This window comes from Acanthopagrus latus, chromosome 23, assembly GCF_904848185.1.
Source record: "Acanthopagrus latus isolate v.2019 chromosome 23, fAcaLat1.1, whole genome shotgun sequence".
NCBI classification, from domain to species: Eukaryota; Metazoa; Chordata; class Actinopteri; order Spariformes; family Sparidae; genus Acanthopagrus; species Acanthopagrus latus.
Genome location: NC_051061.1, coordinates 12350280 through 12375179, shown reverse-complemented (window position 1 = coordinate 12375179; position 24900 = coordinate 12350280). Strand labels below are relative to the sequence as shown.

Here is a 24900-nt window from a genome sequence, read left to right as displayed (position 1 = left end):
CCTCTGACGTGTCATTGCATTGATGTGTGGTGGGTGCAAACCAACTCGATCACTGGAGTAAATGTTTCTTTATGTTGCAACGTTTCAACTTTCTCACAAACTGGACCTTTAAGGTTCAGTTTTCTGTCTCTTAGAAAACTGCTTGTGCTCTGGCCAGGTCAAGGCACAAAACAACACTTGGTTAGGTTTAGTAAAACATCATGGTCTGGCTTAAAACCCCTTTTTTTGTCGCCACAAAGTCGGCTGTAAATGCCCCAAAGTCTTGTTAAAAACACCTGGATCTGTCACCACACAACATGTGCTGCAGATGGCCAGACTTTCCATCAACAATATCCGCCGTTTGTTACCACAAACGCAGCTGGAAATGTCCTGAAGCCTTGTTAAAACAAAACAAAACCTGGTTTTGTGACCACTAACATGGCTGCAGATGGCCCAACTTCCCTTTTTTTTTTCTTTCTTTTTTTTTTTTTTTTACAAATCTACATTTTGTAACCACAGACATGGCTGGAAATTGCCCCATAGTCTGGTTAAAGACACCAGGTTCTATTGCCACAAACACAGTCGGGAATGACTTACTGTCAGAGATACCTGTTTTTTTTGTTGCCACAAACCTGGCTGGAAATTGTGAAATTATCTGTTGGTTTCACACTTACAAATATTGAAAGTTGACTCCAACTGAGGTCACTTGGTTGTCTGCCTGGTCACGTGTGACTCCACCACTGCCAGGTATGAGAGGCAGGTAACAAACGCATACTGTAAACTTGACGTGGCACATTTTGTGAACCGGTTAGCTGCTGACATTTGATCCTGGCCACAGAGCTGTCACAGCTGGCCATGTTGTGGCCTTGCTGATATACTGAACAGCGCACAAACTTTCCAGCCTTCCAAGTGGCAGATTTATGCATCATTGTTCCCGCAGTTGTTCCAAAGGCCTATGGACAAAGAATGGAACATTAAACACTCGAAAAAAGAAAAAACGTACTCGGTTGTGAACCGTGAATCTTAAAAACAGATCCAGTTGCGTAATGGCAGACGGTCCTGCACAAAGGGCCTTCTGTGTTGCGTAACTGCACCGGCCACTCGTATTATTAAAACACTGCCCATGCATTATTTTTCTATTGTAGCTCGACCCCGGGCAGGAATGTAAACACGCAGCATTGCTGGAGGAGGGCAGGGGAAGGCCGCTGTGCAATTCCTCGGGCCGTGTGGAGGAGAAAAGGCTCCGTGGCCATTTAAATATAATGCGTCTGCAATATGCTCCGTGGCGTTTCCAGAACATCGGTCGAGTTGTTATATATATTTTTTTTAAAAAAAAGGGCTTTGTTTTCTCGTTAAAAGGCGTGTGTCACCATGACACAGCAGTTCTCCCGGCGTGGTTATCACACACACACACACACACACACATAGTACAATTCAGACCTTAAAGACGCAGACACACATACACGCAAACACATCTGTGCTCATGGGTCGGCCTTTGTGAAAGGAATCTTTAAATAGACGTTTCCAAATGTCGTGTGACCTTCCGCAGTAGTCTTCTGTGGAAACGCAGACATAACTTGTTGTGTTGTTTCACTGGAATCTCGAGCTGTAGTCCTGAACGACTTGAATGATAGATAGGCCCAGGAATGTGTGTGTGTGTGTGTGTGTGTGTGTGTCATGCATGGGAGTTGCCTATCAAAGAATGCGGACAGGGAAATCTTTACAAGGGTTGGGGTTAATAAAAGAAGGAGGGAAGTGTTTTAAATGTTGAGTCACAAACTCTCTAAATTATACAAATCACCAAACGCTCCTTCAGGGGTTGGAGTGACACGAAGGGGTTGCCGCAGGTTTTCGGGCATTTCCAGCTATTTCCCCAAACGAAATCTCCTCTCTGAACTCCCCCTGTGCTCTCGGACTGTGTTGCCAGCTGAGAGTCGCTTCTCTGAGAAAACTGCGTCTGCAGGTTTTCCCCCTGGCTCAGGGAAAATGCGTCAAAATCTACATTCAAAGAAAATGATTTTCTGTTCCTGGAGGCCAGTGACTGGACCTAAAGATCTGCAGTCTCACCCAAGATTTCACAAGAATCACTTTAACTTCTACATTTGACTCACCGTCGACCTTTAAACTACTTCCACCCCTGAATAAATGCATTTCAAACTCATTTCCTTCTCTGTTGTGACCTGCTTTATTAGAATAATCAGCTACCTTTCAAAAATCGCCGACAGTGTCCTCTTTATAACCCAAAAAATGTAAGAATTAACAAGTAAAGAACGCGGGTGTGTGAGCTGCTGGAGTCTGGAAAGAGCAAAAAAAAATAAATAATAAAAAAGATAACAACGATGGTTTTAATCCAAACAGGCCCACGGGAGACTGGCTGTCACGCGATACTTGACACGCTTTCTCCAAAACTATATCACGGGATATGACGGGAATTTCAAAACCAACTGAACACACACACACACAAAAACACACACACACACACACACACGCGCAGTGAGAGAGAGAGAGAGAGAGAGAGAGAGGTTCCAGCTGTGTGTGTGTGTGTTTGTGTGTGTGTGTGTGTGTGTGTGTGTGTGTGTGTGTGTGTGTGTGTGTGTGTGTGTGTGTGTGTGTGTTGTCTCCGCGGGCCTTCTGATGGCCGTGCACCAACTATGCGAGTCAGTCAAGCACCGACAGGAAACTGAAGCATCGTTGAGCAGGAGGGGGACATATTTATAGACCGAGTGTGATGTTTCACATTCCCTCTTTATCGTCGTGCCCACCAGCAGCCTGCACAGTGTCGCTTACACGCAGCGCAGCCTCGCAGGATCGTGTCACCGGCGGGATCGGCTGGCTGATTTAAAGTCCCCCCAGTGTGTGTGTGTGTGTGTGTGTGTGTGTGTGTGTGTGTGTGTGTGTGTGTGTGTGTGTGTGTGTGTGTGTGTGTGTGTGTGTGACCCGGCCGGCGGAGGCCTGTGGCTCAGGAAAAACCGAACAATTCTCGAGAGAAAGATATTTTAGGGTAAAGAGTGAAACTAATGAAAGGAGGGGCTCCTGTTCAATGTGAGATCACTACGTTGGGTCTTCTCTTTAAATAGGCTTGGACATATATATCAGAAAGATTGCTCTCACGTCTTTATCTAAACACAAATAGATCTCACCTAAAAACCCAGAATAGTTATAGTGAGAAATGAGAGCTGGTGGTGATGTGGTGGAGGGGCTGTAGAGAGGATGCTTTCTATTTCAAGCACACTGTAAAGCTCGATGGTTTCGTGTTAGTTTTTTGTTTTGTTTTGTTTTTGTGTTGCGTTTTTGGTTATTTCATCTGAGCCACCTTCAACAGAAAAAAAGAAGAGAAAAAAAAGAAAGAAAGAAAGAAAAGAAAATGTCACTCCGGTAAAGTAGGACAGTGAACAGCGAGCTGTGTGCAGCAGTTGCCCAGAAACCAGAGAGCCAATAATGTTCTCACAGAGCCAGCACTGTTTATTCATGTACGGCTGTCGCCATTGCGGCTCCTGCAGACTCACTTTTCATCGAGTCGCAGCCAAATATGGAGAGAACCGCAGCGTGCGAGGCGAGGCGAGGCTGCCTCCTCTCTCTATCTGTCTCCCTCTGAACACAAACCGTGCAGGCTAGAGCCATTATAGCACCGACAGGAAATGTCGGTCTACAGCCTATGACTATCAAAATGGTGGTTCATATTTCGACGGCAGCCACAACGCATCTTTTGTCCGCGGCGAGCCCGCCTTTGTGCGCTCGGCGGCGGGGACAGTGATCGCCACGGAGCAGCAGCAGATCCGTCCGTCAGTTACGCGGGTCGATCTCTTTTAACACGAGCAGATCACAGGAGATCCGCCCGCACCCCTCCACAGGACACACTCCCGCCCTGCGTGCATGCGCTGCCATTCCATTTTTTTTCTTCCTCTCTCCCTCTCTCTCTCTCTCTCTCACACACACCTGCTCCCAGCCACCCGAAATCTAATTAACCAGGCGAATCAATTAAAATCCTGCCTGTTATGTTCCTCGAGGTGCCATTTATGGTGAATATCGGGTCAGGATTTCATGGTTTTACGCGACAAAACGAGGTGCGCACACCTGGAGAAATGCGGAGGAGCACATTGATGCGCGGTGTTCGCCGATGATGCTGAGAATTTGTGGTGATTTGGTGACAAATAAGGAATGATTTCCCTCAAAATGTCACCTCGTCTTTTAAAAATCAGACATATTTGTGCGTCTGGCGATAACGCAAATGTGTGGCCTCATAACGGGTCAACCCCAGCATCACACACACACACACACACACACACACACACACATCTGTGATTCTGAGCTGACTTTTCAATGTTTCTAGTGAATGAACTCTAACAGGCCTGTGCAGGACAGGCTGCCTCTGTGATTGTGCTCATTTCAAATGGACGAGCTTGAAAAGAAGACGAGTTCACGCCTGACAGTGAGCACAATGTGTTCCCAGAGTCGGGCCGAAGCTCAAATATGTATAAAGCACTGAATAAATATATCAAAATTCATTTTCAAACGGCTGTTTTTTTGACCTTCCGTTCAGCTCCAGTGACCGGATGATGTGGATGAGGACCTGGAGACTTTGGCGAGATGAGTTTTTTTTTTTTTTTTAGTAAATTAGATTGCAGATCTTTCTCTTGATCTCACGATTTGGGCCACATTGATTATCATTGTATTTAATTGTCATTAGTGAAATTAAAACGTGAAGCTGGTGAATGTAGAAATATTGCGTCTGGGGCCTCAAGAAAATGAAGTTACACCTCCTTCACTCCTTTGTTCCTCCTCATCTGTTTGTTATTCATTTGTTAATTAATTAATTTATGTGATTCATATTCCGAGTGGAGGTTGTAGCCATATATTAATAAAAATAATACTAATAACAACAACAGCAATAACAACAACAACAAAACAACAACAGTAATAATATAATATAATAACAATAATACTAATAATAATCGTGGTAATAATAATAATAATAATAATAATAGTAATAGTAATAGTAATAATAATGATAATTTGCTTCTGACCATGTTTAAAATATTCCAAATCCTTCCATTTATTTGTGAGTATCAGACAAAGAAAATAAATAAAACATGAAAATTCTTCTGCTAATAATAAGAACAATATTTCTAAACATCTGTAGATTTTTTTTATTTGAGACAGCAAGCCATCATGGACTTATTCATACAAGAAGACTAAATTAAATCATATCTGTATTCTCTCTTTAACAAAAACTCATCACTGATCAGATGAAAAAAAATTCTCTCAGTATCTTTAATATTTTGTTAGCATTGTTATTATTATTATTATGTTTTACATTAATCAGAGACACTTCAGCATTTATATGTAGCCACATTTAAATTTTTTAGATAAATCAGACGTCCCTCTGCTGGATAAAGTCTTGAAAACCCAAATCAAGTTCCTGCTTCTTCCAGCCTCCACCTTTTGTATAATAAAAAACTGTTAGAACAGCTCAGCATACTATTTTTTAAAAAATTGTTTATGAAGGCTGTATTATTCTTGTTTTGTGAGTAAAGAAGACGATATTAAAAGAGTCGTTTTGGAGCCACATTTGCTTCAATATCTAGTAAAGATCTCAGCTCATAACCGACTTCTCTTCACAGTTTCGGTGCAAAAGATGGATCAGAAATGTCTATAAAAACACGCCAGGAATGATCATTGGAAGACGATCGACCTGAAACATATGTATTTTTGTGTCTCTCTCCGTTTCTTCTCTCTGCGCAATCGTCGTGCGCTTCTCATCGAATAAAGTGCGCAGTCAGTGTGCCAAATGCCCAGTTGCGCATGGTTTGATATTACACGGACGGGCCCTTTTATTTTCATATTCACCACAATGAACCCTAAACGGCTCAGTCTGTAAAAAGAAAGGTAGATTTTATGACTTACATTTTAATTAATCAATAATGAGCGCATAGAGCAATGGAAGCGTGCGGGTGAGGCGTGTCTGAGGGGCAGGTTTCTGCGTTATCTATCAGAAAGCGTGTTTAAGTTCCCACTTGATATATTTATAACACATCGGTTTCTAATTATGAGGACATTATTTTGAGGTTAATTGTGCGAGTTGCTCCTGATTATAGCTGTAAAGATAATGTTTGAAGATGTTTTGTGTGAGAGGGCTGCGCCTGAGGGTGAAGTCCTCTCACTCTCTCCGACTCTCTCTCTCTCTCTCTCTCTCTCTCTCTCTCTCTCTCTGTGTGTGTGTGTGTGTTCGTCTCTCATTAGAAAAATAAATGCTTGTGAAATTAAAATATATTTCTTTTTTTTTTTTTTTTGCTCCGGCTCCACGGGGCCCCCTCAGGAGGGGGGTCCGTGGATCCGCTCCGGGAGCCTCTGACTCCTCTCGTCCCCCTTCTGTGCCAGACATTCCTGTGCAGCAGCCAGAGCAGCGGGGCTCCTCCCCTCCGCGCACAGAGCCGGAGCACGTAGCAACAACTGAGCCAATGTGCTCCGCCGCGATCCGTCCTACCGACCGCGGTGCCTGGCAACAGAGAAGGACGTGATGACGTCCTCCCCAGATTGCGTATTATGGGATGTGCGGAATTAAACAACCCGAAGAGGACGCGGGGAAGCCAAAAATAATAAAAGAGACAGAAATAAACGGGGTTGCATGGTGAAGCATGGAGCTCTCGGCTGTTGGTGAGAGCGTCTTCGCAGCCGAGTCCATCATTAAACGGAGAATCAGACGGGTATTCGCTGCCTTCTTTTCACCCACAGCCTGTGTCTCCACACCTATTACGCAACCGTTTGTGTGTGCGGCGCCGACAGGCGATCCTCTGATAACCTGAATGTGTTTCGGATCTGTTTTGCAGGGTCGCTGGGAATATCTCGTGAAATGGAAGGGCTGGTCTCAGAAGTGAGTATAATCTCCGAGGCTGTGAAGGACAGCGCTCCATCCTGGCCGCTCGCACAACTGCACCACCTCACACTGTGTCGCTGCTCAGCTCGTGGATGTTCTCTCCTTTTTTCTTTTCGTCTATTCACATCTGCTCTGTGTGCTGTCGTGCAGTTTAGTGCGTGTCAGCTGGCTTGTGCGGCAGCGGTCCAGGGGGGTTGTAAAATGTGCGAGCTGCAGCCCCGCCATGGGATGTATCAGAGTCCACAGTAGCGTTAGCAATGGCTGGGTTCACCATGCGTCACTGTCCGCTACGTAGTCTGTAATTATCGCAGCGCACGCACAGAGATCGGCCTGATAAAAGTGTTAAACCTGCGCGTGTGAGCGCTTTGACATGTGATCAGATCACCGTGTGGTAACGCACACCTCTCCCCCCTCCCCGTTGTGATAAAGGTACAGCACTTGGGAGCCGGAGGAAAACATTCTGGATGCACGACTCTTCGCAGCCTTCGAGGAGAGGTGAGGGTTTTGACAGCGCAAGCAGTAGGCCGCTCCGCAGAACCGGGACGGCACCGCGCACTCTGCGCTCCAAAACGAAGTCCTTAAAGCACATGAGACACCACAGCGTGTGTTTGAATCTTTGAGCCCTCAGTGTGCGTCGAGGAAGTGGTAACAAGTGCGAGTGGAGCGAGATGATTCTGCTTCCAGCTGAGAGAGCTGCGAGGTGTGAGGATATTGTGGCATCACTAACAGGTCACCGTCCTCTCTCAGACTCGTGTCTCATTTTATTTGAACTTAATTCGAACAAAAACTTTCATAAAACGTGGGCAGATCTCGCTCCATTCAGCATCTTGGCCTTCACTTTGAATAGACAGATAATCCGATTAAAAATGGTGACATATGAACACACATCTTTAACCTTCTATTAACACGAATCTTTGTATGATTTTCATTCGCCAGGGAGCGCGAACGGGAGCTGTTCGGCCCGAAGAAGAGGGGACCCAAACCTGAGACGTTTCTCTTGAAGGTGGGTGACTCGTTCTCTGGTTTTCATCTCATCTCGTCGCCTTTTTCTCAGGCGGCGATGAATCATTTCCATCTCATGACAACTCCGGTGTTTTAAACTCATTTCGAAACTGTCTGGCGGTTTCAGGCCTCCGTACAAAGTAGTACAATCACAACTGAAACGAAATTTACGCGTGACTGTACTCGGGTTAAGTTAGCTGCTGTGTTTATACATTAAAAAACACCTGTAAAGAGGCCTGTTAGTCTGAATTTTGGATTAGAAAAACGTTCCTTCAGAGTAGCTGCGGGAAGAGGCCTTCAGTGCAACCAAACAGATCTCCAGCTGCTTCTCTTAAACCTTTACATTTCCTCAGGAGACTTAGATTTCCATCTCTGAGCAGGCTCCTCTCATAAACTTCATTTGCTCTGTCCTCAGGCCAAAGCCAAAGCCAAAGAAAAGACGTATGAATTTAGAGGAGAGGCTCCCAGGGGGATCCAGGTTTCCTATCCCATCCCGGAGCCTGTCATAACACCGAGGGCCCGGGAGGGTTTACGCGCAGTGGTTCCCACCATCTTCCCCCCGAGCGCGGTCAACAGAGGTGAGAGCGTCCACGTCAGACCGCCGGAGCCGGAGAGGAGGCCCAGGCCGGCTCCAGCAGCTGCTCTGACGCTCCAAGAATCCGCCCGGCTCCCCAAAAAGAGAGGGCGCAAACCGAAGCTGCATTTGCATTACGACAGAGATGATGGAGGCAGCTCGGCCGAGCCGTGCGTCAAACGCAGCCGGCTGCTGGAGGAGCCGCTGCCGCACGGTCTGTCCAAAGCCCCCCGCCGCTTGCACCACCACGGAGAGACCTCGGACCACAGCCTCCTGCAGCTCACCAAGAGGTTCCAGGAGGAGACCACGATAACACCCAAGCCCTGCGGCGAGCAGAGGCACGCGGGCTTGTCCTGCAGCTGCGCGTTCAATCCAGATGTGCGCAGGGGCGAGCACAGGACTAGTTGCGCGAACAGGGCGCCCCAGCACAGGAGGCCCGAGGAGCACCGGAGGCTCCAGCAGGTGCCGGAGCGCCGGCCGGGCCCTGCTCTCATCCCGCCGCTGCAGGCCGAGGCCCTCCACGACTCCTCGCCCGCGGGACCGGCCTCGTCCTGGACGCCTTGTTACGCCAACGTGGACGCTGTGACGGTGACCGACGTCACCATGAACTTCTTGACGGTGACGGTGAGGGAGAGCAACACGGACCAAGGCTTCTTCAGGGGGAAGAGATGAGCCGACGAGCGCATAAATATCGTGTAACAAGCTACTAACGAACATGCCTACTGTAAGACTATATATTTTTTCTATGTAACTTTCAAACGTGTACATACAGATATTTAATACGCTACTGAGAACATTAAAAACCAACGTGACATCGTGAGTTTCAAGGTGTTTTTGTTGCTGCAAAAAAAAAGGAAAAAAAGAAAAGAAAAGAAAAAGAAAAAAGGCACATTTCGACGTTTCTGTTCAGCCACTTCATCACGAGCAAGTTCCCTATACACTCTGTGGAATATTAACTTGGTTGTGACAGTTTTTTTAAATCCAATAAAACAAGATTAGAAATGTACACTTTTATTGTTTGTTCACATCTTCAGCCACCTGAGTAATAAAGTTTATAAATTGGAGGTTTTAATATGTATTTTTTTCCCCCCTCGCAGGCTGATTGTTGAGGATGTTTTGTAGGCAGCAAATAATCGAAATAATCAATCCCACTCGGATATATTTGATTGACTGAAAATCAAGACTTGCAAATAAAGCGTTCAAATTCCTCAAGACTGGTCAAAAAGCCCCGCAGTGGAAACGACTGATATATATTCTCCACGGCTGTTTGTGTGCAGAGGTCACGGGCTGACAGTGGTGTTTAAATCCTGCTGATTTTAGAGATTATTCTAACAAGGACCTGTGGGATGAGAAGAGAAAAGAAAATAAAATAAAAATCTGCTCATTTGGATTCGATTTCTTTATTAAATCGTCTATTTTCCAGGTGGGATTTTGAACGTGGAGCGACGCATTGGGTGACCCCATCCAAGGGCCTGCTCTCAAGATCAGTGAATCCTTCACTGCATTTGCGTTTATTCGATTTCTGTTCCTTCATTTCTTTTTGGCAGCAGAGGTTAAAAACCTTTTCACCAGCTAAAACTCCAAGCACGGGGCCTTTTTTTCTTCTTTACTGAACGACTTCAGGGTGCGAGTGAGGCCTGTGAGGAGCGAGCTGGTTGAGGAGAGTTTTAATTAAAAGAGGATGGAAATGATTTTTTGTAAAAGCACCAGTGAGACGTTTTGACCACAGGCGCTGACCTCTTGGACGGAGATGCGTTAAAATGTCGTTTTTATACCTCAGATTTAAATTTAAAAAAAAAAATCTTTTTTATTTCTTATTAAGCATCCAGCTGAACTCGCGATCCTTCTCGTTAACGACAGAGTTTCCTCTCAGCACACAATCCGCATCTCCCTCTTTTTTCTTCATTCTCTTTAACACAGGCCCCCAGTAAATGAAGGATCCGGGCTACAGTGCGCCGATAAGAGGCCACTTTCTTCCAGGCAACAAAGCCTCCATTCAGGGAGATGCGCGACACATGACCCAATCTGACCGGGCCGGTACTCCTGTGAGGAGAGCTGCTCTCTGGCTCATCGTTTTTGGGGGGTTTTTTTTGTTTCGTTTTTTTGTTGTTGTTGTTGGGTTTTTTTGTTTGTTTGTTTGTTTTGTTTTGTTTGTTTGTTTTTTCTAAAAAAGAAAAAAGAAACGTGACACGGTGGTGGGAAACTGAACTTGGAACAGCACGGTTTTTTTTTTTTCTGGAGATGCACTGAGGCAAAAATCGATACAAATCGTTGCCAAAGTGTGTCGTGACTGTGAGCAAACTTTACAGATGTGATTAAAGGTGCTACTCCTGATAGAAGTTGATTTTAGAGTTTCATTCCCAGCTCGTCAAACAGCGACGCTTTGGGATATCAAAACAATCCCAGAGCGTCATTATTTGACGAATTGGGAATGAGTCTCTAAAACCAACTTTTCTTACACTTTGCACCTTTAAAGCTCAGGCAGAGGCTTCTCCTGCAGCTGAGACAACATCTGGCCTAATTCTACACATGAATGTAATTTACTCCATCACACACACACACACACACACACACACACACACACACACACACACACACACACACACACACACACACACACACACACACACACACACACACACACACACACCAGACCTCTTTGATGTGATGCTGCAGGGCCTTTATATATAAATATATAGAGAGATGAACGTTGAGAGGAGCTGCAGCTCGGCTCGGCTCGGCTCGGCCTGCTGGTTACGCTCCACAGAGTCTCACCTCCACAAGATGTCGCCACCAGCGAGACCTTGAAACGGGGCCAAATGATTTTAGCACAAAGGGACCCCTGCAGGTCGAAACGCAAGCGGGCCAACTCATCCTCGCTGGATTAATCGCTGGTGAAAGCTGCTTCCAGTTTGTATGAGCGGCTGTTGAGTTACAGCCTCCTCCTGCGGGCCTGGGCTGGTCCTCCAGATGTGTGGGGGCGGTGGAGGGTGGGGGTGAGGGGTGAGGGTGGGGAGGGGGAGTGTGCGGTGCAGCATCCCGCCACTAGATGAAGCTCGAGCACACAGTTCTTTTTAAGATTTTTCCTCCCTTTGATTTTTTTTTTCTTCATGTGGCCTACTTTTGAGATGATTTTCACTGCTCCTGCAGCAGAGCTAATGGTTTAGAGTCTGACTATTAGAGGGAGGAATTTTATGAAGATTTACTCTGACATTTCAGGGTTTTTCCCCAGTAGATGATAATGAAAAAAAAAGTATGATATATATAGAGTGAGAGAGTTCTTGACTGCGAGGTGAATGGAGGCGCGCTGGTGTTAACAGATGGCTGCAGGCTTTGAGACTGACTGTGTCCTTAGAGAGCAGAGACAAAGACCTGCAGAGGGCCGGCACAGTCCTCAACAACTGGATCAATCCTAATTGTGTGTGTGTGTGTGTGTGTGTGTGTGTGTGTGAGAGAGAGAGAGAGAGAGAGAGAGAGAGAGAGAGAGAGAGAGAGAGGGAGGGAGGCTGAGCCATCACCGGGTTGCAGCAGTCAGTCAGTCAGTCCGCCGCGCCTCTCCAGCCATGATGCGCCTCCGTCCTCTCCTGTCTGTGTTTCGGGGATTTTCTGTGTCTGTGTGGTGGAGATGATGTTGAGGCTGGTGGTTCTGGTGTTCATGCTGGGTCTCCAGCTGCGGCACTGCGCGGCTGATCTCTGCAGCTGGACCGGGAGGTGAGGAACTTTCCCTAGGATTTCAGCTTAAAAGAGGGAAAATGACGTCAAATACTAAAAAGGAGAACGGTCCATTTAAAAGGGATCGTTAAGGTTAATGTTAATAAATAAATCGGTCATTAAAAAGAGCACGCTTTGTTTCCAAATAGACATTTTGTAACACTTAATGATGTCTCTTTAACATTTATACCTGCTTATTTTTTCTGAATCATTAATATTGCCAAGAAACACATGAGCATTTATCAACAAAATTATTCACTTTTTAAGCACGCAAATTAAAGGATATGTGATCAACCTCAAGCCTAAAATTCTTATTGTTGTCTTGAAAAGCCTCAGTAACGATTTGTTGGACGCTGTGATAACATTAATGTCAGTAGCAGTTATTTGTGGCAGTAGTTAATGTGATTTCCTCGGTGTTCTCAGCGGTTTTGCAGCTGCTGTCGACTCCAGGATCGTCCTCCAGGTGCGGCTGCGCTGCACGGAGGGCTCGGTCAGGTGGATCTACCCGGGCCAGGCTCTCCGGGTGGTCCTGGAGCCCAACCTGTCCTCCGCCCGGCGCACCACCGTGTGCATCAAGCCGTCCCCGTCTCTCCGAGGAGCCAGCGTGTTCATTGAACGCTCCGGGGAGCTTAATGGCTGATAAATCATTAACCAAAGCGCCATAGATCAGTTACAAGTCACTAATAGTTAGTCCCTTTAGTGATGGGAGAGTATAACCACTTGACTCGCTTATGGCTGATAAATCATTAACCAAAGCGCCATAGATCAGTTACAAGTCACTAATAGTTAGTCCCTTTAGTGATGGGAGAGTATAACCACTTGACTCAGTGGGGCTGCAGAGGATCAGGAAAAATCCATTCATTAACAGCTCAGTAAGCATTTACTGGAGCATTTTTCTGCTATTAATGGTTACAAACTGCTTGATAAAGCATCAGTGCATGCTAATAAGACATTAGTTACAGCTGATGAACTCTTTACAGGGGGTGCCTTATTTGAAAGTGAATTTTATTTTGGTTCAAAAAGATCAGTCCTAAATGGATGTATTCATACATTTGGTACCTCTCCAATAAGTCGTGGTATGAGTTGTAACGATGCCATTATAAATAGTTAATTAATCATTAGCTATAGCCTTATAGAGCAGTTATAAGTCATTAATAAGTCCCATTTCTGAGGTCCTTCTTGTGATGGGAGTGACCTGTTTGATCCTAGAGGAGCTGCAGAGATCATGAAGATCAAAATACATTTATTATCAAATTAATAAACATTTATAAATGATTACCAACAAGTTTCATGGCCAATTACCAATTAGAAATAATAAACATCTGTTATAGATATATCTATAAAGTGAGCCTTGATTGAGAGTGGCATCACAATTGTAATTACAAATGTCAGGTTGGGTTAGGGTTATGGTTAACCCATCTTGAAAATGGTTTAAGAATTGTATTAATACAATTTAATACAATTATCAATACAATTGCTCAGCCAGTCCTCGATCCTTGAAAGAAGAAGCAAATTTGCAATGGCTGCAATCAAGTACATGCATGCATCCATGTGCAACCTCACAAACGTCGACCACCAGACCAAATTTCAGCGTCCTTTGGTGAAAAAAAGAACTTGGAAAATCTTCATGGACTGACCGATTGATTTACCAACCAGCAGAGCAAGCTGTGGAGCTGCGGGGGCCACAGCTAAAAAACAGTGGTTGTGTAATTACAGAGCCCGATCATGCTGACTGGAGCATGCAGCTGCCGGTCATTCCTGTGTTTTGTCTGGCTGTCTGGTTTCTATCGGGGGACAAAGCAGCAGGGACAGCGCGGACCACAGGGCGGCTGAAGGGGCACAGGGCCAAGGAGCCTGAATTGAGATGGCAAATACTTTGCAGATTCCATGCATGCCTTCTCATTGTGTGCGTCTGTTTATTAGCATTTATCCATGTGTGCGGGCCTGTCCCCTGCGTGGTGATGTCATTCTGAGTCCATGATAGACGGCTGCTGGTTTATCTTTTTTCTGCATTGGCAGTCCGGCAGACATGTTTGACTCCTGCAGCCTCCTGCGTTGGCACAGGGTCATTCAATTAGGTAGATACAATAGGAGTCAAACACGGGGTCAAGATGAGCGAGGGGATCTCTTGATCCGTAGGCGAACACTTAAATGAGCAGCATTCCTTCACCCTACCCCTGGTTTCTTCTCTCTTTGATGAGAGCAGTCGGTATGTGTGTCAGATTTTTTCTAGGTCGGTTAAGCGGGAGGGAGGAGAGATGTGACACCCATCTATCAGCCAGCGTCAGTCTCAGAGCCTCGGGTCATGTATGGTTTAGGAGAGGGTGATTATGCTTGACAGAAAATAGTGAGGGGGAAAAGAGGAACCTGACAAAATGATTTGGTGCAGGTATTCATCATCTTAATCGCAACTTGCTTCCTCGTTTTTCTAAACGGGTTGTTCTGCTCCCGCAGCTTCATGCCGACCCTGCAACGACACAGAACTCCTCATGGCCGTCTGCAACAGTGACTTCGGTGGGTACACAATCATTTGCCTTTACTGTTCTATTCAAACACACCAACAGAGCACCAAGTTCCTACTCACATTTATTGGAACAGGGGCCCCCGAGAGCTCAATGCACTGGAACTTAAGAAAACAAGTTATAGACAAAGTAAAAGCCAACCATGAACACATCTTCACCAATTTGATATCACGTGTGTCATTTGGAAAAATGCCAACAAAAAATAGAAAATTATAAAACTAAATACAGACCCACAGTTAAAAGTGTTCAGCCTGGCTGGGACACGTTTGTTGGATCCTGCTGTGAAGAAGTGTTGGACAATAAGCATAAATTTAAAAATAAGTTTTCTCTGACATGTGTTCATCACATTTTGTGTCCTCTGGTTTTGAACTGTAAATGTATTTGGTTGTGTTTACTCTAAGTGCTGTTTTGTCAAATTGTTGACTGTCATTTTCTTAAATCACTGTTTTGTTGACTTGCAGTCCGTTGGCCTCTAGAAAGTGCAATCGGTAGGAATTGGCCGCCTTCGTACTCAGGAATAGGGAGTAACATATCGCCACAGTAACCGCTAACTGTTGCTGCCGTTAGCTAGTTAGCTGAGTTAGCCGTGCAGTAAGCGGTCCAGAGTGGGAGCTCGGTGGGGTGTAATGACAAAGGACAGGCCACGACTAGCTGCATAGCATGCTAACCTAGTGAGAGTAAGTATCTCTGCTAAACAGTAAATAGACTTCTTTGACCTCACTTAAAAACTCTTATGTCCTCGCATTCTGTTAATGATCCTACTTCTGTGCTATTACTCCAGTAAGATTGTGAATACTTCCTCCACCACTTGTAAGTCTTACAAAGACAGATGTTAAAAACTCTTCGAATGGTATGTTAATGTGCCAAAAGCAGCAGCTCTCCTGGTGGTGCAGAGGAGGTCAAACAGATTTAGGGGTGGAGGGGGGGGCAGCTATAAATCCACTGGGATTAACGGCCCAAAGGAGAAAAAGAAAGACAAAGAAGAGAGAAAATAATAAAACATGACCTGAAGGAGATAACTGAGATTTGGAGGGAATTTCCTACAGAAAACTTGTTTTTTTTCCCCTGAGCTTTCATGTGATTTTCTGTGTTCTGTCAGTGGTCCGAGGCTCCATCAAGAACGTCTCCCACGACTCTGCACGTCAGACCTCACTGGTGGAGGTGTCAGCAGCGAGGGTTTACTGGCAGCGCAGCGGGGTGTTTGAGCACCAACCAACCGCTGCCGGGTCGCCTTGGCGCGGCCACATCCACACGCTCCTGCAGTGCCACGTGCAGCCTGGGGACGGAGAGTTTCTGTTCACGGGGTCAGAACACTTTGGGGAAGCTTGGTTAGGGTGTGCCCCACGATACAAAGACTTCCTGTCTGTCTACCAGACCGCCTGGGCGGCACGCCGGAATTCCTGCGACTTCCCTTTAGACTGAGGAAGTGTGTTGTTTTAGCACCGCTGAGCCCCACAGGCGTCCTCGCCCCTGTGCTGGCACCGTGGGATCCCTGTGATGCTGTCTTGTGCCAGCAAGGTGGCATCCAACGTCACCAGCAGGGACAAAGCTGTGGAACTGCTGGTTAAAAGACATGTTGGAGGAGCAGAACAGGAGCAAACAGCAGGGCCTCCTGCACTGAGGCTCAGAGAGAGCCGGCCTTTGTCCCCTTCCCATCACTGCCCTCGGTCCTAGGAGACGGAGAAGGGGTTGGGTTGCTGCGCTCTCTTTGTGCTTCTCCCAGCATCAGCCGTCGTTCACTTTGCTGGCTCTGTGTGACCCTCTGAACTGAGGCGGGAGGGGAGACCGAAGCACGGCCATTTGTTATTTGTCTTAGTAGAAAGGCTTGTACATACATGACCGAGAAGTTATTTTTATTCTGACTGAGTCTCATGTTGTCTATTTATAAATGTTGTGCTGTACACAGGATCTTTGAACTAAGTGTTTGTGCATCAGGGTTGTTGTGCTCACAGTGCAAAATAAATCCTCTGAAGACTCCACTGTAGTGGTGATCATATTTTGTGCATTTTCAGCTATGATATACACACTCTTTGTTTTCAAAATGGCCGAAAATGTTCGTTGTTTTTTTTTTTATTTTTTTTTTTACAATTTTAAATCCATGAAGAGACTCCATGAAACCTTTCAGTAAAGGAGAAATGTGGTGAAAAGCTTATCTTGGCTCACTTTGACAGGATGTAATTAATCAGATATGGCCTTTTTTTGTCAGTAAGACTGAATTTTCATATTCTAACTCTCTCTCCCTGGTCTGCAAGAGAGAGTTAATTTGCCATTTATTTTGACTGTAGGTTATTCAAATAAACTATCCAAAAATCTGATTTTAATACATACAACATGGTGGTCAGTTCATTTTGATTTGATGTTTACTATCAGATACAAATCTGTAATTTTGGCAACACAATACATACAAAATAAAACTCTTAACATTCCAATTTTGGAGATTTATTTAACATTTCCATAGAGGACCTAGCCAGCTCTATATATCTGTGTGATGAAGTGTTTACAAGTGAACAGAGCTCATGAACACTGCATAAAAAAATCTAAATTTCATGAGGTCCTCGGGTTAATAAGGATGCTCTGGCCCCTCAAGACTTCGGTGCTCTTTTTGATAGCTGCTTCGTTAAAGGCTTAAATGAACTCACACCCCCATTTCCCATCATATGCCGCATAATCTCTGGAGGACGGGATTTAGGGCTGAAGTGTCCGACAAGCTTATTTCGTCCCTTTTCCTTCTGTGTCCCATCTTTCCCCCTGTAATCAGATTCTTATGATAATAGGATAGCCCTACCAGAAAATGAAATACAAAATCTCCTCAGATGGCTAAACTCCGTGAGCACACTGAATTGGACATTTTCTTTTGAGCCTTTTGGCCCCTGCATCACTGCCCGGGAAGACAAATGGACAGATGTGGGGCCCCAAAGCCCGGGGATCCTCCCCCTCAGCCCCGCCCACAAGACGGGAACAATTAATTGACTTTTAAAGCAACTGCTTTCTTAGCCTATTCCCCACTTCTCCTTGGCTGAGCAGGGCTCACAAATTGGTGTGTTGAACTTTTTATGAGGACTAAATAGCTGCCAATGAAAGTGTAAATGACTGTGTGGTGAATGGGGCCCGCACAAAGGCCCCGCAGTGACAAGGCCTCAGGCAGACATAATGACCATTGTCGCGGCTGCTCTCATCTAGAAACCATCAGGGCTCATGAAGCCAGAGGAGGGGCGATCGCTGCCTTTACTCTCAGTCCTTTCGGGTATTTCTGCTGTATGTTGCTATTATTTTCTCTCTATTGCTTCTCTTTTTAAAGCACCTTTTATATTTCAAATATCTCAGCTAATAAAAACATACTTCAAGATGTTTCTATGTATTGTTTTGTGCATTTTTTGTTTTAAAGCCATATCCTTACTTTTCGGGGAAAACAGGCCTGTATTTTGAGTTATGGTGAAAACAAAAAGAGCACATTGTCCATCTAGAAGTCCAATGGATTAATAATATAGTCATATAAACCAAAAGAGTTAGGTTACTTACATATTTAACTAAAATTAATCCAATTATATTTCTGGCACAAAAAACTTCAGATCAATTCTAGCAGTCAACAGTCAAATGAAAAACAGTTCCTCTGACATTCGGAGATGTCTTTTGGACGTTAACATGGTTGAAGGTTGCAAAAAGAGCTTATTTTTTCTAAATGTTGGCCAAAAATCAAGCTTTCCTCAAACTTTTTTCATCCAACAGAAGCCCAGTTTGAAGTCTCCTCCCTCGGTATTGTCCCGAGGGGGCCACCATGTCAAATTTCCAAGCAGAAATATAGCCTCTCTGCAGGCTTTTCAAACCACACAATTCTCATCTCTGGGAATTCCAGTCGGCTCTCACAGGGAGCGAGCCCGGGAGGGCCTGGCCCGGAGCTGCTGCGTGGTGCACCGGCAGGAGTCCACCCAGACTGGGGGGTAATTGGTTTATCCCACCGCCTGGCCTGCTTTCCCATGTGGGCCACTGCTGCGTGGAGGCCCAGGGGTACAATATGGAAACAGCATGATACCCTCCAGTGCCGAGGAGGCATTCAGCACCCCGGCTATAGAGAGCAGGCACGGGGTAGCAGGAAGACAAAGCTGCAGCAGAGATGTCTCTTGGCTTTGAAAAGGTTGCCATTTGGTCTCCTTTTAACAGTGAGCAGCATTTGAAAATCTGATAATTGAATTTTGGTCGAAGCTTTTTTATAAATGTTCTTCTCGATTCAAAAGGTAATGAGAGAGAGAGCCTTTCCAAAGGGTCTCCGGCACCTGGTTGAAAACTAGATTTTCCTGACGTCCTTCAATGAAACACAGAGTCAAGACATCAGAATGACAAAGCCAGAGTATCTTTCTCCGATCTGGAGCGACGAGTTAACTCTCGCAAAACATCTACGACTCTGTTTAACTTTAACTGTGCCTATAGAAGAGTGACGGGACCAGTATCACATTAACATAATCTGTAAACTATGAATAACACTGCATCCTGCTCACGCTCCCACGTTTGTTCCATCAAACTCAGACACAAGGGTCAGGTTACACACATAAGAAGGCTAAAAGAAAAAAACAAATGTAAATATGTAAAAAAGTCATTTTTATTGTATAGAAAGGAAGTATAATCGTGTACAAAGGAGGCAGATATATTACATTCACTCATGATTTGTTCCCTTTAAGTTCACGTACAGAGGCCCTCATTTCAGAATGAGTCGCATCTTCCTGTCTCCAAGCAGGAGTCTGCAAAGAAACAGTAAAAACACTCCACCATTTGTTGTCTTTGTTACCAACACAGTCAAAATCAAAAGGATAAGTATATTTTTTGTTGCACCTACCGAACGAGCAGAGTTGCTATCAGGCCTCCTGCGATGGGTCCCACCCAGTAGACCCAGTGATAAGTCCAGTAGTTGCTCACTAAAGCTGGACCGAAGGCTCTGGCTGGGTTCATACAGGTGCCGGATACATCTCCACTGATAAAACAGACAGGTAGGAGCAATTCAGGTTCAGAGTTTTACATTATTTATGTAGAGAATGATGATATTTATTGTAATTTTCTATCCTAATTGAATCCCTGCAGATATATCACACGGTCAGTGTGAGATATTGCTAAAAATGCTAATGAGGTGTGATTCGTTTCACTCTGACAAACCTGTCAGAAACCATGAATGTATGAAATGATATACACAGAGTATTTTAAAGCAAATGATGCCTCGTAGTCGTGCTAAACAAGATGCTCACCCAGCCAAGATGTTGAAGATGACCGTGCAGCCCACCATGAAGGGCACCATGGGGTTCCTGGTCTTGACGTTGACAGCCCCCAGCAGCAGCACCATGGTGATCAGGCAGGTCATGGCCACCTCGGCAAATAGAGCGCGTCCTATCTCACTGTTCGACTGCAGCAGAGCAAATGCAGCTCCTTGGGCTTTGGTGTAGTTCTCCACCGAGGTCATCGCCTGTTGGCATTAATCCAGCATTAATTCAGCACTATGTGCATAGAAGAGAGTGTAGAGCTAGTCTCTAACCCTCTAGCCCGAACCCACTAACGCAAACCCTCTAGCCTGAATCCTCTAACCCTAACCTTTTAGTTCTAACCTTCGAGCTCTTATCCTCTAGCCTTAACCCTGTAACCCTAACCCTGTAGCCTTAACCCTCTAACTCTATGTACATAGAAGTAGGAGTATACGATGCATGCTTTAATGGCACAGAAATGAGACAGGCTCACCTTTGCCATAGCGGCTCCAAGCACCCCTCCAATCAGCTGACAGGCGAGGTAAGGGATCACCATGTACGTGTCTAACCCTCCACACAGAAAGATGGCCAGGGTGAACGGAGGGTTGAAGTGGGAGCCACTGGAGCAGGAACAACAGAGGGAAAACCTCTGAGTGTAAGGCAATGTTATCAACATAGAAAGTGATGGATAATTAAGAGTTTTGGCGGCAGTATTTAATTTCGTTGCGGTCAGTATGATTCCATTCCATTCAATTCGATTTGAAGTGGTTTTATTGGGAAAACAGACATTTACATTGCCAAAGTAGGTGTGAAACAAAAACAAAAGCAAACATAGAATACAGATATACACAATACTATATAGCAAATTAAAGTGTTGTATAATAAAGTACTTATACAGTTTAAAATGTCTTTTTTCTTTTAATTTGAATATTTTTCTTTCATTGATAGAAAAAAAAAACTATATAAATAAATAAAACATAAATGAAAATTCTTCCAAAACATGAAACAGTTTAACTCAGACTGAATGAATGATGGCATGTGAGGTAAATGGATGGCCAGGACTGATTTATTCACATGGCTCCTCTTCTAAATATAACTCCCTAACTATCAAGTACTGTATTATGTTGTGTGAACAGAAGCATGTAAAAGAAAAAATAACTCAAAGTAGCACAGATGTCTTATATAACCTGGAAAAATGAGTCTTATTCTGCACAAGATTCAATTTCTTTTTTTAAACAATTCACAATGTAAAATGCTTTAAAATCCTAAGAATACATGTTTAGATGAAATAAAACTTTAATATGTATCAAACACTGAAGATGAGCCTCACCTGATCTCAGCCATACAAGCCACCAGGACAGCCACAGCCAGTCCGTGCACCAGAGCCGGCTGCAGCCTCCCCACATTCTCCACGTTCTCGATGACCGACACACAACCGATGAACACAAAGAAAGCAGTCCCCACCAGCTCGCCCAGGCACGGCTGAAACACCCTCTCAAACTTGTTGGGATGTCTGGCCGGAGGCGTCTTCGCCTCCGAGGACACGAGAGACGTCCCAACCTCAGCCATCTCCATCTCCATCTTCTCGTCCACCATTGTGTGTCCGCTGAGGTGTGGGTTGTGCGAGCTGAGGATGTGACACTGAGTGTGAGAGCCTTGAAAGGGGTACCTGCAAATATCTTTATGCCTGCTTATCACATGGACTTTGGTGTATGAAGATAGAGCCTGGTGTTGCCCCACTGCCCTGTCGTAGACCCGCTGACCCCTTTTTTCTTAATAATGTGAGACGGTTTGCTCATCACACGCCTTCACAGTACGAAAGTGCACCTGCGAAGGTAAATATTTCACGCTGACAGGTTGGTGAACTGTGCCGGCGCTGTTTAAAAATCAGCTAGATTATGTCAATGATTGTTCCCTAAAAGCAAACATGTTTTCAGATTTTCCACTACAGGGTTAAAACAGGACAGAGCAGAGTCTTAGCCAAAGACTTCTTACTAATTATGTGGAGAACACTGAAGCTGTAGGTGAAGACATTTCCTCCTATTGTGATTAAGATGCAGCAGGACTTGTTATGTTTCTTAAATCCCTCTGTTGATAACACTCTAACAAAAACATAGAGAATGCAAGTCAGAACTCTTGCTGCGAGTTTATCTGAGAGCACAGTCTGTTCCCTTGTTTTTAAATAGGGAAAAAATAAGACTAACTGTGAGTAACGTTTTATAAATTAATTCCGGAGCAGCTTATTAATCATTTCCCACGAGAGGATCACACATTAAATGAAAAATAAAATAAAATAAAATACATACATGCATACATGACACAGCACATACATTGCCACACAGACATCTTTATGTGGAAGATCTGGTAGAAAATGAAAACTGGAACTTTGAATCTGTTGCCATTCTTGTAAGACACTTTGTCTATTGGATGAATGATATTTAAGATAAGTGAAGAAGAGCTAATGATTGCCAAAAGAGGATCATTTTTGCACAGTGGTTGAGTGAAGAAGATGAGGTTAGAAGGCGGAAATATCAAACCAGCGGTCGATGAGCCTGACATTTTCCACTTGGGAATGAGAATGAGACAAGCAGCGAATTAAACAGTCACCATGAATTATCAGAGCTTTTGATTACTTCACATACACACACAGCATGTGGCGGCTGATAAACTACACAGCTGTGGAGGTTATTCCATGACCAAGGAGCGTGGTAGGAAAATTTGAGTTTCCCCCATGTGTGTCAAAACCCAGAGTCGATTAAAGGAGCATTATGTAGTTTTGGAGAAGAAATTCAGGTCCAGAAATATTCATTTTTTCCACAAGTGAATCAACAAGCTGTTCTCAGAGGAAAATAAGGTCCTCGGAACACTGTTTGAAGCTAGAAAGGTGGCAGGGTCTGCAACATAAAATTAAAGTAAAGATACTAATATATATATCACTTTATTTTCTGCATTCTGCTCATTTTTATGCACTGATTTCTTGCCTTTTCTGTATCATTCATTGTGAAAATGTCTTTATTTATGTGAAGGAAAGCACAACAATCAGGTACCAGGTGACAATTCTAAATACTATGATTAAATTTAATGCTGTTAAGCTCTCAGGCAGGTGGTCTACCCCCCCCCCCAAAAGCCCTCTACTACTTTCATATTTTAACTGGGGGTTCAAATACTAGATATTAGGTGGTCTCTCCATTTAGCTGAAAGTCCCATCATCATCACAAATGAATTGCACACCTGACACTGTGATTTTAAAGGTCTTGGTTCTAGAGTGCAAACCTTTTACACTTGTAAGCTGCATTTAGTGACAAGTCTTTGAAGCTGGTCTGCAAAAAAAAAGGCAGAAGTGTTTGACAGGAGCAGATACCCGGGAAAACACAGACAAAATAAGTCTAATTCCATCACCACAGATGAGAGTGTGTGCCGTTTCAAATCTGTTCAAAGCAGATCACAGGTGTGAAACTGTGCCGCTAGTTGTTCTTTAACGTCAACACACCAGGACCTCGAGCAAAGTTTCAGTTCACTGCTGTGATGAACACAAACCTCATGTTTTCCTCCATTTATTGGCCTCATTTAGCCTCCATGACAGACAAGGTTCATAGGTCTCACAACTCAGATAGCAAGGTAATCTATCCAAAATGGACCCTCATTATATGGACTCAATAGGTTGATAAGGCGGAGGTGTGCCTGAGAAAGGTGTGGAGTTTTGTTTTTAACGACTATGAGCCTGAACATCATGAAGGTCTGCTGATGACATCCACTATTAATGTCCTACGGGACACCTGATTTGAGCTCTGTGGTACAATTTCACCTCCATTGTACAAATGTCTGCGGCGGAAGTGTCAAAAGTTAAATCAATCAATCAATTAATTAAAGGAGCAGTATGTAACAATTACTCACCTGTCACGTTCATCTTCCTGAGGTGGGGGGGCAGATCACCACAGTTGAGCTGCTGCTACCTGAAGCTGCAGCTCTGAGCTGTGACCACCAGGGGAATGTTCTTGTCAGAACTGGAGCTCTGGACCACTGGGAGGGGAGGGGGGACGTTCAGGCGCTGCACCAGGCAGGAAACGTTGTGAGGGAGTGGCTTCACAACATATTCAAGACAAACTTGCTATCTCGTCACATTCTGACGATAATTTAAGTCACGTTTTGAGTGTTTTTCAAACAAAAATCTTACATATAGCAACTTAAAACTATCGCTCAATCAAACTTTATTCATATGTCACCTTTCTAACGTGTCAAAGTGCTGTACAAGTTTGAATGTAAAATAAAAACAACTATTTAGAGACTAATGCACACTAAGACTGCGTTGATTTATAGATAATACAAGTATTCTAAGATGAAAAATAAAACAAGCAAGAAAAAATAACAGTAAAGATAAGAAAAAATAATTTTAAATGTTTATAAAAATAGAATGAAATGATGACGATCATCATGAAGAGTGAAATGTTGATAAAACAGAATAAATCATTATGATTAAAAAAAAATAAATCGATTCAAATATGCAAAAAGACTAAAATCGTAACATTATAAGACTATTAGACTCACTTTTGTGTATTTTATTCAGAAATTAAAATCATTATAGAGTTATTAATGTATAACTGTAGATTTTCAGATCAGTCACAGGGTGGCAGCAGATCACTATGAACACCACAGTTCTGCTCCAGGGTTTCATGACAGACTGATCTCCGGTCAGTCCTGAAGTGAACAGGGCACTTGAAGTGAGCAGGGCTGACCCTGGATCAGTGGAGGAAATCTAATTGAATGACTTCCACGTCAGTTTTTGCAGCTGTTGGTTGACGTTGATTGGCTCTGATCGGCTTTAAAAAAAAAAGCCGGTGATCTCAGAAATCTTATCAGCCTGGGTACGATTCTAGCTGCGTCATGTTTCTCCAATCTGTGCCATTAATTCAGCAATTATATTGACTTTTGCAATCCTTTTCTCTTTACTATGTCGCTGTCATACGGATTTTTCTACACGTGAAACCGTCCTGGAGCTGTTTTTGATTACAGTTATTT

At 44.2% G+C, this 24900-nt stretch overlaps 3 protein-coding genes across 5 annotated transcripts; 2 read left to right on the top strand and 1 right to left on the bottom strand.

The window, feature by feature from the left end:
• Positions 1-6433: 6433 nt before the first annotated feature.
• cbx8a (chromobox homolog 8a (Pc class homolog, Drosophila)) lies at positions 6434-9493 on the top strand. 2 transcript variants are annotated; one of them, XM_037089004.1, is made up of 5 exons: positions 6436-6683; positions 6807-6850; positions 7283-7348; positions 7790-7856; positions 8271-9493. In XM_037089004.1, exons 1-5 carry the CDS (start codon positions 6615-6617, stop codon positions 9099-9101), a joined length of 1077 nt encoding a protein of 358 aa, XP_036944899.1. In that variant the 5' UTR covers positions 6436-6614; the 3' UTR covers positions 9102-9493. The 2 variants fall into 2 exon arrangements, with proteins under 2 accessions (XP_036944900.1, XP_036944899.1); XM_037089005.1 differs by lacking the exon at positions 7283-7348 and having other exon boundaries at positions 6434-6683.
• Positions 9494-11910: 2417 nt separating this feature from the next.
• LOC119013792 (meteorin-like protein) lies at positions 11911-17079 on the top strand. Its single transcript, XM_037088631.1, has 4 exons — positions 11911-12140; positions 12564-12775; positions 14595-14654; positions 15762-17079. The coding sequence occupies exons 1-4, from the start codon at positions 12055-12057 to the stop codon at positions 16082-16084; spliced, it is 681 nt and encodes a 226-aa protein (XP_036944526.1). The 5' UTR covers positions 11911-12054; the 3' UTR covers positions 16085-17079.
• Positions 17080-19250: 2171 nt separating this feature from the next.
• aqp8b (aquaporin 8b) lies at positions 19251-23917 on the bottom strand. Of its 2 annotated transcripts, none has more exons than XM_037089012.1 (6): positions 23779-23917; positions 21215-21511; positions 20378-20504; positions 19894-20108; positions 19491-19625; positions 19251-19395 (listed from the first exon to the last, which is right to left on the bottom strand). In XM_037089012.1, exons 2-6 carry the CDS (start codon positions 21478-21480, stop codon positions 19353-19355), a joined length of 786 nt encoding a protein of 261 aa, XP_036944907.1. In that variant the 5' UTR covers positions 21481-21511; positions 23779-23917; the 3' UTR covers positions 19251-19352. The 2 variants fall into 2 exon arrangements, with proteins under 2 accessions (XP_036944907.1, XP_036944908.1); XM_037089013.1 differs by lacking the exon at positions 23779-23917 and adding an exon at positions 23158-23175.
• Positions 23918-24900: the final 983 nt, after the last annotated feature.

Bases quoted from the DNA above. Each gene is read 5' to 3' on its own strand.
- LOC119013792 (XM_037088631.1), top strand. From the start codon at position 12,055: ATGATGTTGAGGCTGGTGGTTCTGGTGTTCATGCTGGGTCTCCAGCTG. The intron at 12,776-14,594 runs GCTGATAAATCA...CTGCTCCCGCAG, and splicing joins ACGCTCCGGGGAGCTTAATG to CTTCATGCCGACCCTGCAAC. The intron at 14,655-15,761 runs GTGGGTACACAA...GTGTTCTGTCAG, and splicing joins CGTCTGCAACAGTGACTTCG to TGGTCCGAGGCTCCATCAAG.
- cbx8a (XM_037089004.1), top strand. From the start codon at position 6,615: ATGGAGCTCTCGGCTGTTGGTGAGAGCGTCTTCGCAGCCGAGTCCATC. The intron at 6,851-7,282 runs GTGAGTATAATC...GTTGTGATAAAG, and splicing joins TGGAAGGGCTGGTCTCAGAA to GTACAGCACTTGGGAGCCGG. The intron at 7,349-7,789 runs GTGAGGGTTTTG...TTCATTCGCCAG, and splicing joins TTCGCAGCCTTCGAGGAGAG to GGAGCGCGAACGGGAGCTGT.
- aqp8b (XM_037089012.1), bottom strand. From the start codon at position 21,480: ATGGTGGACGAGAAGATGGAGATGGAGATGGCTGAGGTTGGGACGTCT. The intron at 20,109-20,377 runs GTGAGCCTGTCT...TAATGCCAACAG, and splicing joins TTGGAGCCGCTATGGCAAAG to GCGATGACCTCGGTGGAGAA. The intron at 19,396-19,490 runs GTAGGTGCAACA...GTTTCTTTGCAG, and splicing joins ATAGCAACTCTGCTCGTTCG to ACTCCTGCTTGGAGACAGGA.